Raw genomic sequence first — 14,031 nt, 5'->3', positions numbered from 1 at the left:
CTAATCTGGCCACCCATGGGGAAACCACACCTAGCTGAAAAGGCAAGTATGTCAGTTGAGTGGAGGGAGTAATGTCACGGAGCTGTAACCAAATTTATTGTTAAAGAATCACAGCCTTTTTCAACTGTTAGAACTTTAGGCATATACATGCAGACAGCTAGTTATGATTTATCAGCAGTATATGCTATATAATCAGCAGTGGTTACAATAACTTGTGCTTTGTGTATTCTCACAGTTAGAACAAAGGTGTAAAAAATGATTATTTTGGTATCCGTAATGAATTCAAGTACATCAGTATAAAAAAAAATTTAAATTATATTTTTTGTTTTCTGTGCAGATGTATGAGGTGTTCAGTGTGATCCGAGACCTGGGAGCCATTGCCCAGGTGCATGCTGAGAACGGGGATATCATTGCTGAGGTAACATAACTTTCCCCTTCTTCTTTAGCTGCATGCATTAGCCATCTTGATTTTGTCTGCTGAATTTTGCTGTAATTGTCTTGGTGTAAATAATTTCAGGAGCAGAAAAGAATCCTGGAGTTAGGCATCACTGGCCCAGAGGGTCATGTTCTCAGTCGCCCAGAAGAGGTAATGGTATTTATCATTTGTTTTATTTCATTTTGTAAAGCAAGTGCATGTTGCATCAAATTGGATATGGGAGGGATCTCTTTTTTCTTTAAATTGTTAGAATATAATATAAACAAAATTTGTTTTACATTATATTGTATATTACATCAGTATATATAGGATATTAAAATATAAAATCAGGAGAAAAAAATAAAATAATTGATAAATAAAAATGCATGGAAAACAAATGTTAACGAATTGTTTCAAGCTTCTTTTGTTTTAAAATATATTCCTAAACCTCTCTTTCAATAAATAATGCTTTTAGATAATATCCCTCTTCTCCTTTCAGCCAGTTTTTGTCTTCAGATTGATTGATGAATGTACTGAGACACTTTGTTGTTATTTTAGATTAGATTCTTGGCCCAAGCAAAACAGTATCATTTAGTTTAGAAGTTTAAGGGTTGCATTATACTTCAGCATAAAGGCCAGGCAGAAAGTATGTGCTGTGTTATAGGTGGAAGCTGAGGCAGTCAATCGTGCAGTAACAGTGGCCAATCAAACCAATTGCCCCCTGTACATCACCAAGGTGATGAGCAAGAGTGCTGCTGATGTCATCGCTCAGGCCAGGAAAAAAGGTGAAAAAATGGAAACCACATGATATCATTCTTGTGAATTACACTTGGTTATTTTGATCTATAGCTTGTTGAGACAATTTTATTCTGTGACGGTGTGTGTACAGATTAAAGTGCTAAAGCTTCCTTTCTTTTCTTTTCTTTATACATCAGGTACTGTGGTGTACGGGGAGCCCATCTCTGCTAGTCTGGGCACTGACGGCACTCACTACTGGAGCAAGAACTGGGCCAAGGCTGCTGCCTATGTGACATCTCCACCTTTGAGCCCGGACCCCACCACCCCTGACTATCTCAACTCTCTGCTCTCATGGTATTTTATCTACACATGGCCTGTTTCTCTGACCTCACTCATATACCGTGCCCTCCACTAATATTGGCACCATTGGTAAATACAGTGCATCTGGAAAGTATTCACAGCGCTTCACTTTTTCCACATTTTGTGAGCCTTATTCCAAAATAGTGAGCCTTATTCCAAAATAGATTAAATTCATTACTTTCCTCAAAATGGGCACATGGTGGCTTAGTGGTTAGCACGTTCACCTCACACCTCGAGGGTTGGGGCTTCGATTCCCACCATGGCCCTGTGTGTGCGGAGTTTGCATGTTCTCCCCGTGCTGCGGGGGTTTCCTCCGGGTACTCTGGTTTCCTCCCCCAGTCCAAAGACATGTGTATGTGATTGTGCCCTGCGATGGATTGGCACCCTGTCCAGGGTGTACCCCGCCTTGTGCCCGATGCTCCCTGGGATAGGCTCCAGGTTTCCCGTGACCCTGAAAAGGATAAGCGGTATAGAAGATGGATGGACTTTCCTCAAAATTCTATAAACAATACCGCATAATGACAATGTGAAAGAAGTTTGTTTGAAATCTTTGCAAATTTATTAAAAATAAAAATACCAAAAAAAGCACATGTGCATAAGTATTCACAGCCTTTGCCATGACACTCAAAATTGAGCTCAGGTGCATCCTGTTTCCTCTGATCATCCTTGAGATGTTTCTACAACCAGATTGGAGTCCACCTGTGGTAAATTCAGTTGATTGGACATGATTTGGAAAGGCACACACCTGTCTATATAAGGTCCAGCAGTTAACAATGCAGGTCAGGGCACAAACCAAGCCATGAAATCCAAGGAATTTTCTCTAAACCTCCGGGACAGGATTGTATCGAGGCACAGATCTGGGGAAGGGTACAGAAACATTTCTGCAGCATTGAAGGTCCCAATGAGCACAGTGGCCTCCATCATCCATAAATGGAAGAAGTTTGGAACCACCAGGACTCTTCCTAGAGCTGGCCGCCCGTCCAAACTGAGCGATTGGGGGAGAAGGGCCTTACTCAGGGAGGTGACCAAAAACCCGATGGTCACTCTGACAGAGCTCCAGCGTGTCTCTGTGGAGAGAGGAGAACCTTCCAGAAGAACAACCTTCTCTGCAGCACTCCACCAATCAGGCCTGCATGCTAGAGTGGCCAGACGGAAGCCACAGCCCACCTGGAGTTTGCCAAAAGGCACCTGAAGGACTCTGAGACCATGAGAAACAACATTCTCTGGTCTGATGAAACAAAGATCGAACTCTTTGGCCTGAATGGCAAGCATCATGTCTGGAGGAAACCAGGCACCAGTCATCACCTGGCCAATACCATCCCTACAGTGAAGCATGGTGGTGGCAGCATCATGCTGTCGGGATGTTTTTCAGTGGCAGGAACTAGGAGACTAGTCAGGATCGAGGGAAAGATGAATGCAGCAATGTACAGAGACATCCTTGATGAAAACCTGCTCCAGTGCGCTCTGGACCTCAGACTGGGGCGAAGGTTCATCTTCCAACAGGGCAACGACCCTAAGCACACAGCCAAGATAACAAAGGAGTGGCTACAGGACAACTCTGTGAATGACCTTGAGTGGCCCAGCCAGAGCCCAGACTTGAACCCGATTGAACATCTCCGGAGATATCTGAAAATGGCCGTGAACCGACACTCACCATCCAACCTGATGGAGCTTGAGAGGTCCTGCAAAGAAGAATTGGAGAAACTGCCCAAAAATAGGTGTGCCAAGCTTGTAGCATAATACTCAAAAGACTTGAGGCTATAATTTGTGCCAAAGGTGCTTCAACAAAGTATTGAGCAAAGGCTGTGAATACTTATGTACATGTGCTTTTTTTGTTTTTTATTTTTAATAAATTTACAAAGATTTCCAACTTCTTTCATGTTGTCATTATGGGGTATTGTTTGTAGAATTTTGATGAAAATAATTAATTTAATCAATTTTGGAATAAGGCTGTAACATAACGAAATGTGGAAAAAGTGAAGCACTGTGAATACTTTCCGGATGCACTGTATGAACAAAGAAAGCTGTGAAATTTTTTCTTTATTGTTTAAACTTTTGATCCTTTCTTCAATAAAATTCACAAAAATACTCTGCTCTCATGGATATCAAACAATTGCAAAAAAAACACAGGTTTATCCAAAAGAAATATCTCTTAAATATACAGTGAGGGGAAAAAAGTATTTGATCCCCTGCTGATTTTGTACGTTTGCCCACTGACCAAGAAATGATCAGTCTATCATTTTATTGGTAGGTTTATTTGAACAGTGAGAGACAGAATAACAACAAGAAAATCCAGAAAAATGCATGTCAAAAATGTTATAAATTGATTTGCATTTGAATGAGGGTAATAAGTATTTGACCCCCTCTCAATCAGAAAGATTTCTGGCTCCCAATTGTCTTTTATACAGTTAACGAGCTGAGCTCTTAAAGGGAGTGCTCCTAATCTCAGTTTGTTACCTGTATAAAAAACACCTGTCCACAGAATCAATCAATCAATCAGATTCCAAACTCTCCACCATGGCCAAGACCAAAGAGCTCTCCAAGGATGTCAGGGACAAGATTGTAGACCTACACAAGTCTGGAATGGGCTACAAGACCATTACCAAGCAGCTTGGTGAGAAGGTGACAACAGTTGGTGCGATTATTCACAAATGGAAGAAACACAAAAGAACTGTCAATCTCCCTCGGCCTTGGGCTCCATGCAAGATCTCACCTCGTGGAGTTGCAATGATCATGAGAACAGTGAGGAATCAGCCCAGAACTACACGGGAGGATCTTGTCAATGATCTCAAGGCAGCTGGGACCATAGTCACCAAGAAAACAATTGGTAACACACTACGCCGTGAAGGACTGAAATCCTGCAGCGCCCGCAAGGTCCCCCTGCTCAAGAAAACACATATACATGCCCGTATGAAGTTTGCCAATGAACATCTGAATGATTCAGAGGACAACTGGGTGAAAGTGTTGTGGTCAGATGAGACCAAAATGGAGTTCTTTGGCATCAACTCCACTCGCCGTGTTTGGAGGAGGAGGAATGCTGCCTATGACCCCAAGAACACCATCCCCACCGTCAAACATGGAGGTGGAAACATTATGCTTTGGGGTGTTTTTCTGCTAAGGCGACAGGACAACATCACCGCATCAAAGGGACGATGGACGGGGCCATGTACCGTCAAATTTTGGGTGAGAACCTCCTTCCCTCAGCCAGGGCATTGAAAATGGGTCGTGGATGGGTATTCCAGCATGACAATGACCCAAAACACACGGCCAAGACAACAAAGGAGTGGCTCAAGAAGAAGCACATTAAGGTCCTGGAGTGGCCTAGCCAGTCTCCAGATCTTAATCCCATACAAAATCTGTGGAGGGAGCTGAAGGTTCGAGTTGCCAAACGTCAGCCTCGAAACCTTAATGACTTGGAGAAGATCTGCAAAGAGGAGTGGGACAAAATCCCTCCTGAGATGTGTGCAAACCTGGTGGCCAACTACAAGAAACGTCTGACCTCTGTGATTGCCAACAAGGGTTTTGCCACCAAGTACTAAGTCATGTTTTGCAGAGGGGTCAAATACATATTTCCCTCATTAAAATGCAAATCAATTTATAACATTTTTGACATGCGTTTTTCTGGATTTTTTTTGTTGTTATTCTGTCTCTCACTGTTCACATAAATCTACCATTAAAATTATAGGATGATAATTTCTTTGTCAGTGGGCAAACGTACAAAATCAGCAGGGATCAAATACTTTTTTCCCTCACTGTAGTTGTGCAACAATTATTGGCACCCCTATGATTTCATATGAGAAAAATATATTTGAAGTATATTCCCATTAAATGTTTTATTTTTTCAGTATACCTGGATGACATAGAAAAGGAAATTGTTCTACCATGACTTCCTGTTTCATGGGGGTATAAATATGAGGTAACACACAGGCCAAATTCCCTTAGTCATTTAGCTTCACAAAATGGGAAGTGGCTATAAGAAAATAGCACCAGCATTGAAAATGCCCATTTCCACCATCAGGGCAATAATTAAGAAGTTCCAGTCAACTGAAAATGTTATGAATCAACCTGGAAGAGGACATGTGAAGAGGATGTTTCGAGTGGCCAAAAAATCTAAAAGGATCACAGCTGGATAATTGCAGAAGTTATTGTGTTTTGGGGTCCGAAAGTCTCCAAAACTACAATCCGAAGACACCTACATCACCACAAGTTGTTTGGAAGGGTTTCAAGAAAAAAGCCTCTATTCTCATCCAAAAACAAAATCAAGCGTCTTCAGTTTGCCAGACACTACTGGAACTTCAAATGGGATCGGGTTCTATGGTCAGATGAAACCAAATTAGAGCTTTTTGGCAATAAACACCAGAGGTGGTTTTGGCGCACACAGAGAGGTAGCCATATGGAAAAGTACCTCATGCCCACGGGTAAATATGGTGGTGGCTCTTTAATGTTTTAGGGCTGATTTTTTGCCAGAGGTCCTAGACATTTTGTTAGGATACATGGTATCATGGACACTCTCAAATATCAACAGATATTAAATGAAAACCTGATTGCCTCTGCCAGAAAGCAAATCCCCCACAAAAGAAATCCAAATCATACATCAAAATCAACACAAAAATGGTTTACTGACCACAAAATTAAGGTCCTGCTATTAATTTGTATGGTATTTGACAGACATCCTTATCCAGAACGACTTACATTTATCTCCTTCATAGATCTGAGGAATTGAGGGTTATGGGCCTTGCTCAAGGGCCCAACAATGGCAACTTGGCGGTGCTTCCCTCCTGGGAAGAAATGGTCTCAGATCCCTTTCCATGTATTCTCCAACCTCATCAGGCACTATAGGAGAAGAATCGGAGCCATTATCTTGGCAAAGGGAGGTAGCACAAAGTATTGACTAAAAGAGTGCCAATAATTGTTGCACACTTATATTTAACAAAGTTACATTTTATCCATGAGAGCAGAGCATTTGTGATTTTTTTTTTTTTTAAACAAAAGGTTAAACAATAAAGACAATTTTTCATAGCCTTCTTTGCTCATATTTACCAAGGGTATCAATATTAGTGGAGGGCTCTGTATGCACAAAGGTATAAATGTAGAGATGTTTTATACACTATAGGGAGCCATGAAATGGCCTACTGTTCAGAAACAAAAACATTATATAATTTTTTCTGCAACTTGCCGCCATTGTAAATGACAACCTGCAGTATGTTTACTGAGCTTAAAGTGGAGGAAAAAAAAAACCCCTACATTTATTTCTGTGTTTCCTTGCACAGTTGGCTAATGCTGATAATTTGGTTAATGCTAACGAACATATATTAGAACATTTTTCAAATTCCATTTGAACTTTGCAATAAATGTGATTAAATAAAATAAAAATTTAAATTAAAGTGACTCTTCCGTGTCGGATGCTTGTCTGTGTGATGTATAGTGGTGATCTGCAGGTAACTGGCAGTGCTCACTGTACCTTTAACACCTCTCAGCGAGCTGTAGGCAAAGACAACTTCACCCTCATCCCAGAGGGCACCAATGGCACTGAGGAGAGGATGTCCATCATCTGGGACAAGTGTGTGGTGAGCATTCATAGGTGTATTTCAACAATTGGTGAATTGTGCCTATTCTGAATTTTATGCAGTTTAATACTGCCAGTATAATCTCTTTGGATAGTTCATTTGTATGCTGAAATCTCATTCATGCACTATCAAATGGTATCTGTTAAGTTTAACATTACATAAGTGTTAACTTTACGTAAGTACATTTTGATTCAATTATATAGTCATCATTAATTAGCATAGATTGTAATGCTACTATGCTTACAAATTAGGCGTGTTCCAGTCCTCAGAAACTGGGTGCAAATTGCCTGGGAGGATTTCCCTGCCTCTGCTTTTGATATCCCCCTCTCTGGTCATTTATTTTTTATCTTTGCTCGATACATTTTACACCTGCTTCTTCAGGCTGAATTATATGAATACATTTCTTATTCCCATCAGTAGGTTGTGCAATTTAGTAAGACTAGTTACTAGTATTTCAAACAAGATGGTATCCTCCTGAGAAGTGGCATAGTTAGGGGGTGGATTTCAGGTTTGAGGTTTGTCCTCAATATTAGGCAACATTTATCAAGTCAGAGTAGCACATTGTCTTTCACTTTCTTTCACCACAACTATTTAAAAAAATATTTTTTCTTTTCACTTTTTCACCACAACAATTTAAAAAAATATTTTTGCTTAATCGTATTTTTAGTATGGTTATCTCAACATTGATAGGAGTAGCGCTTCAAATTTCATTGTATGCAGTGACAATAAAGATCATTCATTCATTCAATACGGATTTTTATTTTCTATCTTGTGTACCACATTTTCTTTTCAGCCTTGCAGCCTAAGCTAGGCCTGCTGGTGAAAACAGTGTATGATCCATCCTGGCCCAAGATGGATCCAGTTATATTATGGATTTTTTGGGATAGCTGGTTGAGGCAATAAAAGTGTAATGCCTCCTAGGTCTTCTACTTGTTGAATTCATTCATAACAAATATTATTGTCTGTAATTTTTCTGTAGAATTTTTGTACAGCTTAGGAATTGTTGACTGTGTGATATGAATGACATTAAAATTCCAATGTAGAAATTCAAATTATATATATATTTCCAGTACTGGAAAGTTAGCGGTGTCTTTCAAATTTATATTGTACATGGCAAAGCACAATGGTGGCTTAATTATCATACAGAGAAGTGATAGATCCTAGTTTTTACCCTTTATAAGACTAACACTGCTCTCCATAGGTGACTGGTAAGATGGATGAGAATCAGTTTGTGGCTGTGACCAGCACCAACGCGGCCAAGATTTTTAACCTGTACCCACGTAAGGGCCGCATCGCTGTGGGCTCTGATGCTGACTTGGTGCTATGGGACCCTGATGTCACTAAGATTATCTCTGCCAAGAGCCACAACCTGGTGAGAGCACGCATATGCATATACATACCCTGTGATACACCAGTAAGATCAAAGAGCGGTCTCTTCCAGGATGCCATTTCCCCATCTGCATGGCATGAGGGCTTACTGAATGGTTTGATAAGTATGTTGATGCAGTCACCAGATATCAAACCAGTTTAGCACCTATGCGACATTTTAGAGTGATGTGAGCGAGTGGTCACCACTCTCATCAAAACCACTAAAACAACAAATTGAAGCTGTTCTTTTGGCTTGTGGTGACCCAGCAGCTTACTAACACACTTTTTCATACTGTTTCTGTATATTTTTCTCAATAGAAAGATGGTACATTTATGTTTTTCTTTGTTATTCTGCCTGTTAGTTTATTTTTTACATCACTTCCATTTCAGTTAAATTAATAATTAAATAGATTATTCATATATTCATTTATGTGTGTATTCTTTTGAGAAATGTATCAGGGCTTGTGTGAGTAGAGCCACTGTTTCTTGAATAGTGTGTAAGCAACTGTCAAAAACTATAATGAGGTCAGGCCTGTCTCTGTCCTCCATTGTGTTTGATTTAATTCAATGTCCCTGTAACAGTGTCTCTGCTTATTAAGCCTGTCAATAGCAGTTGTTGTGATTTTATTTTCCCTGAACTGGTGAGATCCTTCACAGGCAGTGCCTTTAGTACCTTGTACAATGCAATAGAATTTACAGATTTTATAGAATTTATATATCACAGTATTTGTTGATGTTGATTCAAATTATAAATCGACAGTAAGTTTGAATTAAACAGGTATCTTCCTGATGGATGTGGGTTGGGAAAAAAAATTTTTCACATTAGCCATTGTTTCTCAAGTAATCTTTTTTAAAAAAAAATTGTCACCTACATGCACATACAGTGGGGTGAAAAATGCTGCTTCCAGGAATGTGTTGCTACACACAAAATAATATACACACTAATGTATGAAACACAGGATGAAAGTGAAAACAGTTTAACTTGGACAACATACAGAATTACAGTTTGAGTAGAATGGTCCAGCACAGTACAATAAATACAACAAACAGGACCGTGCAGGTAACAACATAGTTCACACAATACACAAAACAACAGGTTGAACACACTGACACAAAACATCAAGGTCAAGAGGTGGCATCTTTGCAAACTCACTACAAATGCTGCATGTGACTGCAAAATAATTAGCAGCATAAACTTTCTATCTCCCTCTCTACAGGCAGTTGAATATAATATCTTTGAGGGTGTGGAGGTGCGTGGTGCTCCCTTAGTGGTGATCAGTCAAGGTAAGATTGTTCTGGAGGATGGAAACCTCCACACTACTGAGGGATCAGGACGTTACATAACCCGCAAAACCTTCCCTGACTATGTTTACAAGAGGATAAAGGCTCGCAGTAGGGTGAGTGTCCATTCCAGGCTTTGTACTGCAACATACTATATGTCTCTTCAATATACCACTTCTTAAGCCATATTTCCCCTTTTTTTTTTTTTTTTTTTTACAAAATGAGTAACAGACTAAAACATATTTTTAAAAAGCTTTTGGTACCTGACTCAATTCTCTAATCACTATCATTTATAATTTTCATAGTTATAATTCAGATATTCATTCGTCATTCATTAATCTTCAGTAACCTCTTTATCCTGGTCATGGTCCGGTGGATCCAGAGTCTTTACCGGGAACACAGGGTAGAAGCAAGAATGCAGCGGGTTTGGAAAGTATTCAGACCTCTTAAATTTAAAGTTAATTGCTTTTACATTTTTGTCCATCCATCTGCACACAATAAAAATGACAAAGCAAAATTTTTTGCAAATTTATTAAAAATCCAAAACTAAAATCTCCCATTTAGTAAGTATTCAGGCCCTTTATTTAGTACTTTGTAGAAGCATCATTGGCTGCAATTATAGTTTTGAGTCTTCTTGGGTAAGTACAAGTTTTGCACACCTGAATTTTGGCTGTTTCTCCCATTCTCCCTGGACAAACTGGGTTTATGAACCCACTGGTACACCCTGGATGGGATGCCAGACCATCTCAGGGCATCACACACACACATTTCATGTTTTTGGGAGATGGGAAGAAGCCAGAGAACCTGGAAGAATTCCATACAGACATGGGGAGAACATGCAAATCTCCATACAGACAATAACCCAAACTCAGGTTTAAACCAGGAACCCTCGAGCTGAGGCAGCAATACTACTTGCTGGGTTTTCATAAATCTGAAACTAAATTCAGTGTCACATACAGCCAGCTCCATGAATTTTGGAACTCTTGCTAAAGATAGCAGTGTCCTTGAGGATCTGGATAGCTTCTGTATTGAGGAGCAGTCAGACTGTTTGGTCTGTATGCTCCAATCTCATCAGGCACTACAGGAACAACTCAAAGCTGTTGTTCAGGCAAAGGGAGGCTACAAAACACGCTAAATGTTTATCAGGGGTGCCAATAATTGTAGCAAATAATTGTAACTAATCTATACCTTTTATTTACACATACTTGGAGAACAGGATTGAAGCTATATCTATTGCTAATGGCTAATGAGAACACAAATTTCACTTCATTACATATTAAACTGCATGCTATTCTATAATGCTTCAATGTTTTATTCTATTTAATACTATTCTATAAAGGCTTTAACCTAAATGTTTAGCTGTTTTGATTAATCAAAACATGGATTTAAAAAAAAAAAACTATCTGTATTATTTATTGGTAGAAATAATGCAGCCCTGTTTTGAAACATAATGCCTAACCATATTGTGCTGTCCTAGTACAGAGATTCTTATGAAGGTCAATAAAATAATAAGCTATCCACTGTTTTACAGCAGTAATATTTCTCCTATCATGTAGACTGGTTTCACATTGTATTTTCTGTCCTTAGCTTGCTGAGCTGCGTGGCGTTCCACGTGGCCTTTACGATGGTCCAGTGTGTGAGGTCACTGTGACACCTAAAATAATGACCCCTGTGACCTCTAACAAGACTTCTCCAAACAAACCCACCCCACAACCCATTCGCAATCTGCATCAGTCTGGATTCAGTCTGTCTGGTCAGTAACAAGCTCTGTGTGATTTTTGTCCTGGGCATATATTACATTTACATTTACATTTGTTACACATGTATTATTCTGCTACTGAAAGTCAGTTAAGGTTTTCAGTTATGCAGGTTGTTTTAAAGACCTTCTAACAGTAAGTCATGGACCTAAATTTGGAGTTTCACCATTCAACTGAGGGTGATCCAGTTAAGTAGTAAAAATAGTACATGTACTGTACTGTACTGTACTACAACTAATTTGTAGATGTGGGAGGTTTTGTGGTCAAAACAAAAATCTCCCACACTCCTTTTTGTTAATTATGAAAATAAATGTTTAGATCATGCAATAATATTCTTTCCTCTGTTCTAGAAACATCTCAATTTTCAGTTCGTCATGTTGTCAACAAATTATTTACCCAGCTGCCCTTAGTTAAGAAAAAGTTCAAGTTGACGAATGCTCCCCTCTTCTAACTGCTAACCTGTCTTGCTTATTCTCCCACAGGAAATCTTAATCTTAATCGTATTCTTAAATCTCACAGGAGCTCAAATTGATGACAATGTTCCTCGCCGCACCACTCAGCGCATCGTAGCTCCCCCTGGTGGCAGGGCAAACATCACAAGCCTGGGATAAAGAACCCACTTGCCCAGTCCTGAAAGAAAGGGGTGGCAGGGAACCAAGGGCCCTTGCTCTGGCCATCACTTCTACCAATGAGACCCCTACCAGGCCCCTACAGTACAATTCAATATGACAACATCCTCAAATTCTTCAGTATTTTACTCAAAAAGAAACACGGTCAAGGCATTATTGTGTATTTTCCAGCATTATCTTTAAACTACTATTCGGGTTTTTTTTCCCTTGTAGGAAGTGTAATGTGAATCTAAACTAAACTTGTATTATTTTATTGTTACACGTAAACCATGTAAATGACAGAGAAAAATACTTCCTGTTCAGAATTACCCTTCAGTCATTTTTGTTTATTCAACACAATTGTTAACACATTGGTCTAGTCTTTGGGATATTTTCTCAATTTTAAGGAACTTGGGTAATTAGGTGTGTTGTTCTAGTGTCTTTCCTTTCTGATTGGTAGGATTTTTGTGCTGCCAGCATAATTCACTTTGTTTTTATGCACTTTCTTGGCATTATTTTGAAAACAGTAATGTCATTTATACTTTTTGGCTGTCATGTTCATTACATCAGATTTAGGATTAGACCATTTATGTCCTCTGAATAGTGGGGGTTTCAAAAAAGAACAATGCTTGGCTGAATGAAAGAAAAGAATCTGTATCCCTTTGTATCACCCACCCCAAATTCCCCCAGCCCCCCTCTCTAGTTGCCCATGAGTAAGGTATCCCGGCAACAGCCTTTTAACCCTTCAAATAATGGTTTATTGGTTTTGACAGGCATGTTATGGTGCTATTTAATTGGCACTGCTGATGTGAAATGTGCCAGACTGCTTGTCCAACTATGCCAGAGCCTGTAAAACCTATCCACCGGTAGTCAGCAAGCTCCCTCTCTCCTGTAAGCTATTTATCCTTCTGATATTCACTGTATGGTCATTTTGTGGTTTCTTAGTGACCATAGTGATTGCATATCATCTGGCATGTGTAGAATTGATCCTGTGGAGATATGGTGTTGGTTCAGTTTACCCGGTAAAAATGTTTTTACTTTTAATTCTGCTGTTTTCTTTAATGTCACATTCACTTGCCTGCTTGTTTATTAGATGGTTATTGACTGTCTGTGAGTATTGTTATAAAGACCTAAGAATTTCTCATGGAAAAAAAAAATTGTACAGAGTTTGTCTCTCTGCTTCATTCCATCCACTGTATGAAATGTTACTGCTTAAAGGCCAACTAATCCACAAATGTGACATTGAGCAGAGTCCTTCATCTGCAGTAGCATTAAAAGGTCATAGAATTCTAAATAGACCTAGATCAATACTTAATATCCATAAAACACCTTTGTACAGCATTATGTCTCACTTGCTGATGTTTACAGTCCTCTTATAGTGATGGGAATGTAGAACTGTGGTGGAAGATGAGCAAGTTGGGTACCAGTACCATACAAATACAATACTTCTATGATTTGCTCTTGAAGCATCTAAATTTCCACTAGTTTTGAAGTGTGGATTGCAGAGGAGAAAGAATATTTTAGTGTCTTTCTTATTTTAATTTTTCTGACTTGTTGCCCTTTGTCATGCATTGTTGAAGGTAAAAAAGCAATTGTTGACAGTGTATGTTTTATAGGCTACTGGGATCTGCAAAAGTTTTCTTCCTCAATTAGAAAGCTTTGCATTCCATATGTGTTTAATGAAATGATTTTAAGTATTAAAAATTAAACAAAAAGTCAAAGTTTTGTCTGTATCCTGTCTAATAATCCTGTCTTGACTATCTTTTTTTTTTAAATATAGGTAAGGACATATTTATTTAGTTTTACAAATATGATCTTTTATGTAATTTAAACTCTCTTCTAACAGTCAATGCAAATGCACATCAATTTCACACAAATCCATTTGGAATATACCATACAATTTTATAGGAAATGTAACAAATTATATGAAATACAAT

General features: G+C 39.0%; 1 protein-coding gene across 2 annotated transcripts in view; it reads left to right on the top strand.

Moving 5' to 3' along the window:
- dpysl2a (dihydropyrimidinase like 2a) overlaps positions 1 to 13,819 on the top strand; it is a 40,068-nt gene extending 26,249 nt beyond the window's left edge. Inside the window, exons 6-14 of one of the 2 annotated variants that reach the window (XM_017469001.3) lie at positions 338 to 418; positions 518 to 586; positions 1,080 to 1,200; positions 1,351 to 1,507; positions 6,939 to 7,080; positions 8,282 to 8,452; positions 9,666 to 9,845; positions 11,317 to 11,482; positions 12,006 to 13,819. In XM_017469001.3, coding sequence (XP_017324490.1) covers positions 338 to 418; positions 518 to 586; positions 1,080 to 1,200; positions 1,351 to 1,507; positions 6,939 to 7,080; positions 8,282 to 8,452; positions 9,666 to 9,845; positions 11,317 to 11,482; positions 12,006 to 12,097 — 1,179 coding nt within the window. In that variant the 3' untranslated portion in view covers positions 12,098 to 13,819. Of the gene's footprint in view, positions 1 to 337; positions 419 to 517; positions 587 to 1,079; positions 1,201 to 1,350; positions 1,508 to 6,938; positions 7,081 to 8,281; positions 8,453 to 9,665; positions 9,846 to 10,074; positions 11,483 to 12,005 lie in introns of those variants that run through there. The other variant, XM_017469002.3, reaches the window with a different exon arrangement.
- The last annotated feature ends 212 nt before the right edge of the window (positions 13,820 to 14,031 follow it).

The sequence above is a fragment of the Ictalurus punctatus genome, chromosome 5, assembly GCF_001660625.3.
Source record: "Ictalurus punctatus breed USDA103 chromosome 5, Coco_2.0, whole genome shotgun sequence".
In the NCBI taxonomy this organism is placed as follows: domain Eukaryota; kingdom Metazoa; phylum Chordata; class Actinopteri; order Siluriformes; family Ictaluridae; genus Ictalurus; species Ictalurus punctatus.
Note: the sequence above shows the minus strand (reverse complement) of the source record. Positions and strands in the feature narration are given on the sequence as shown.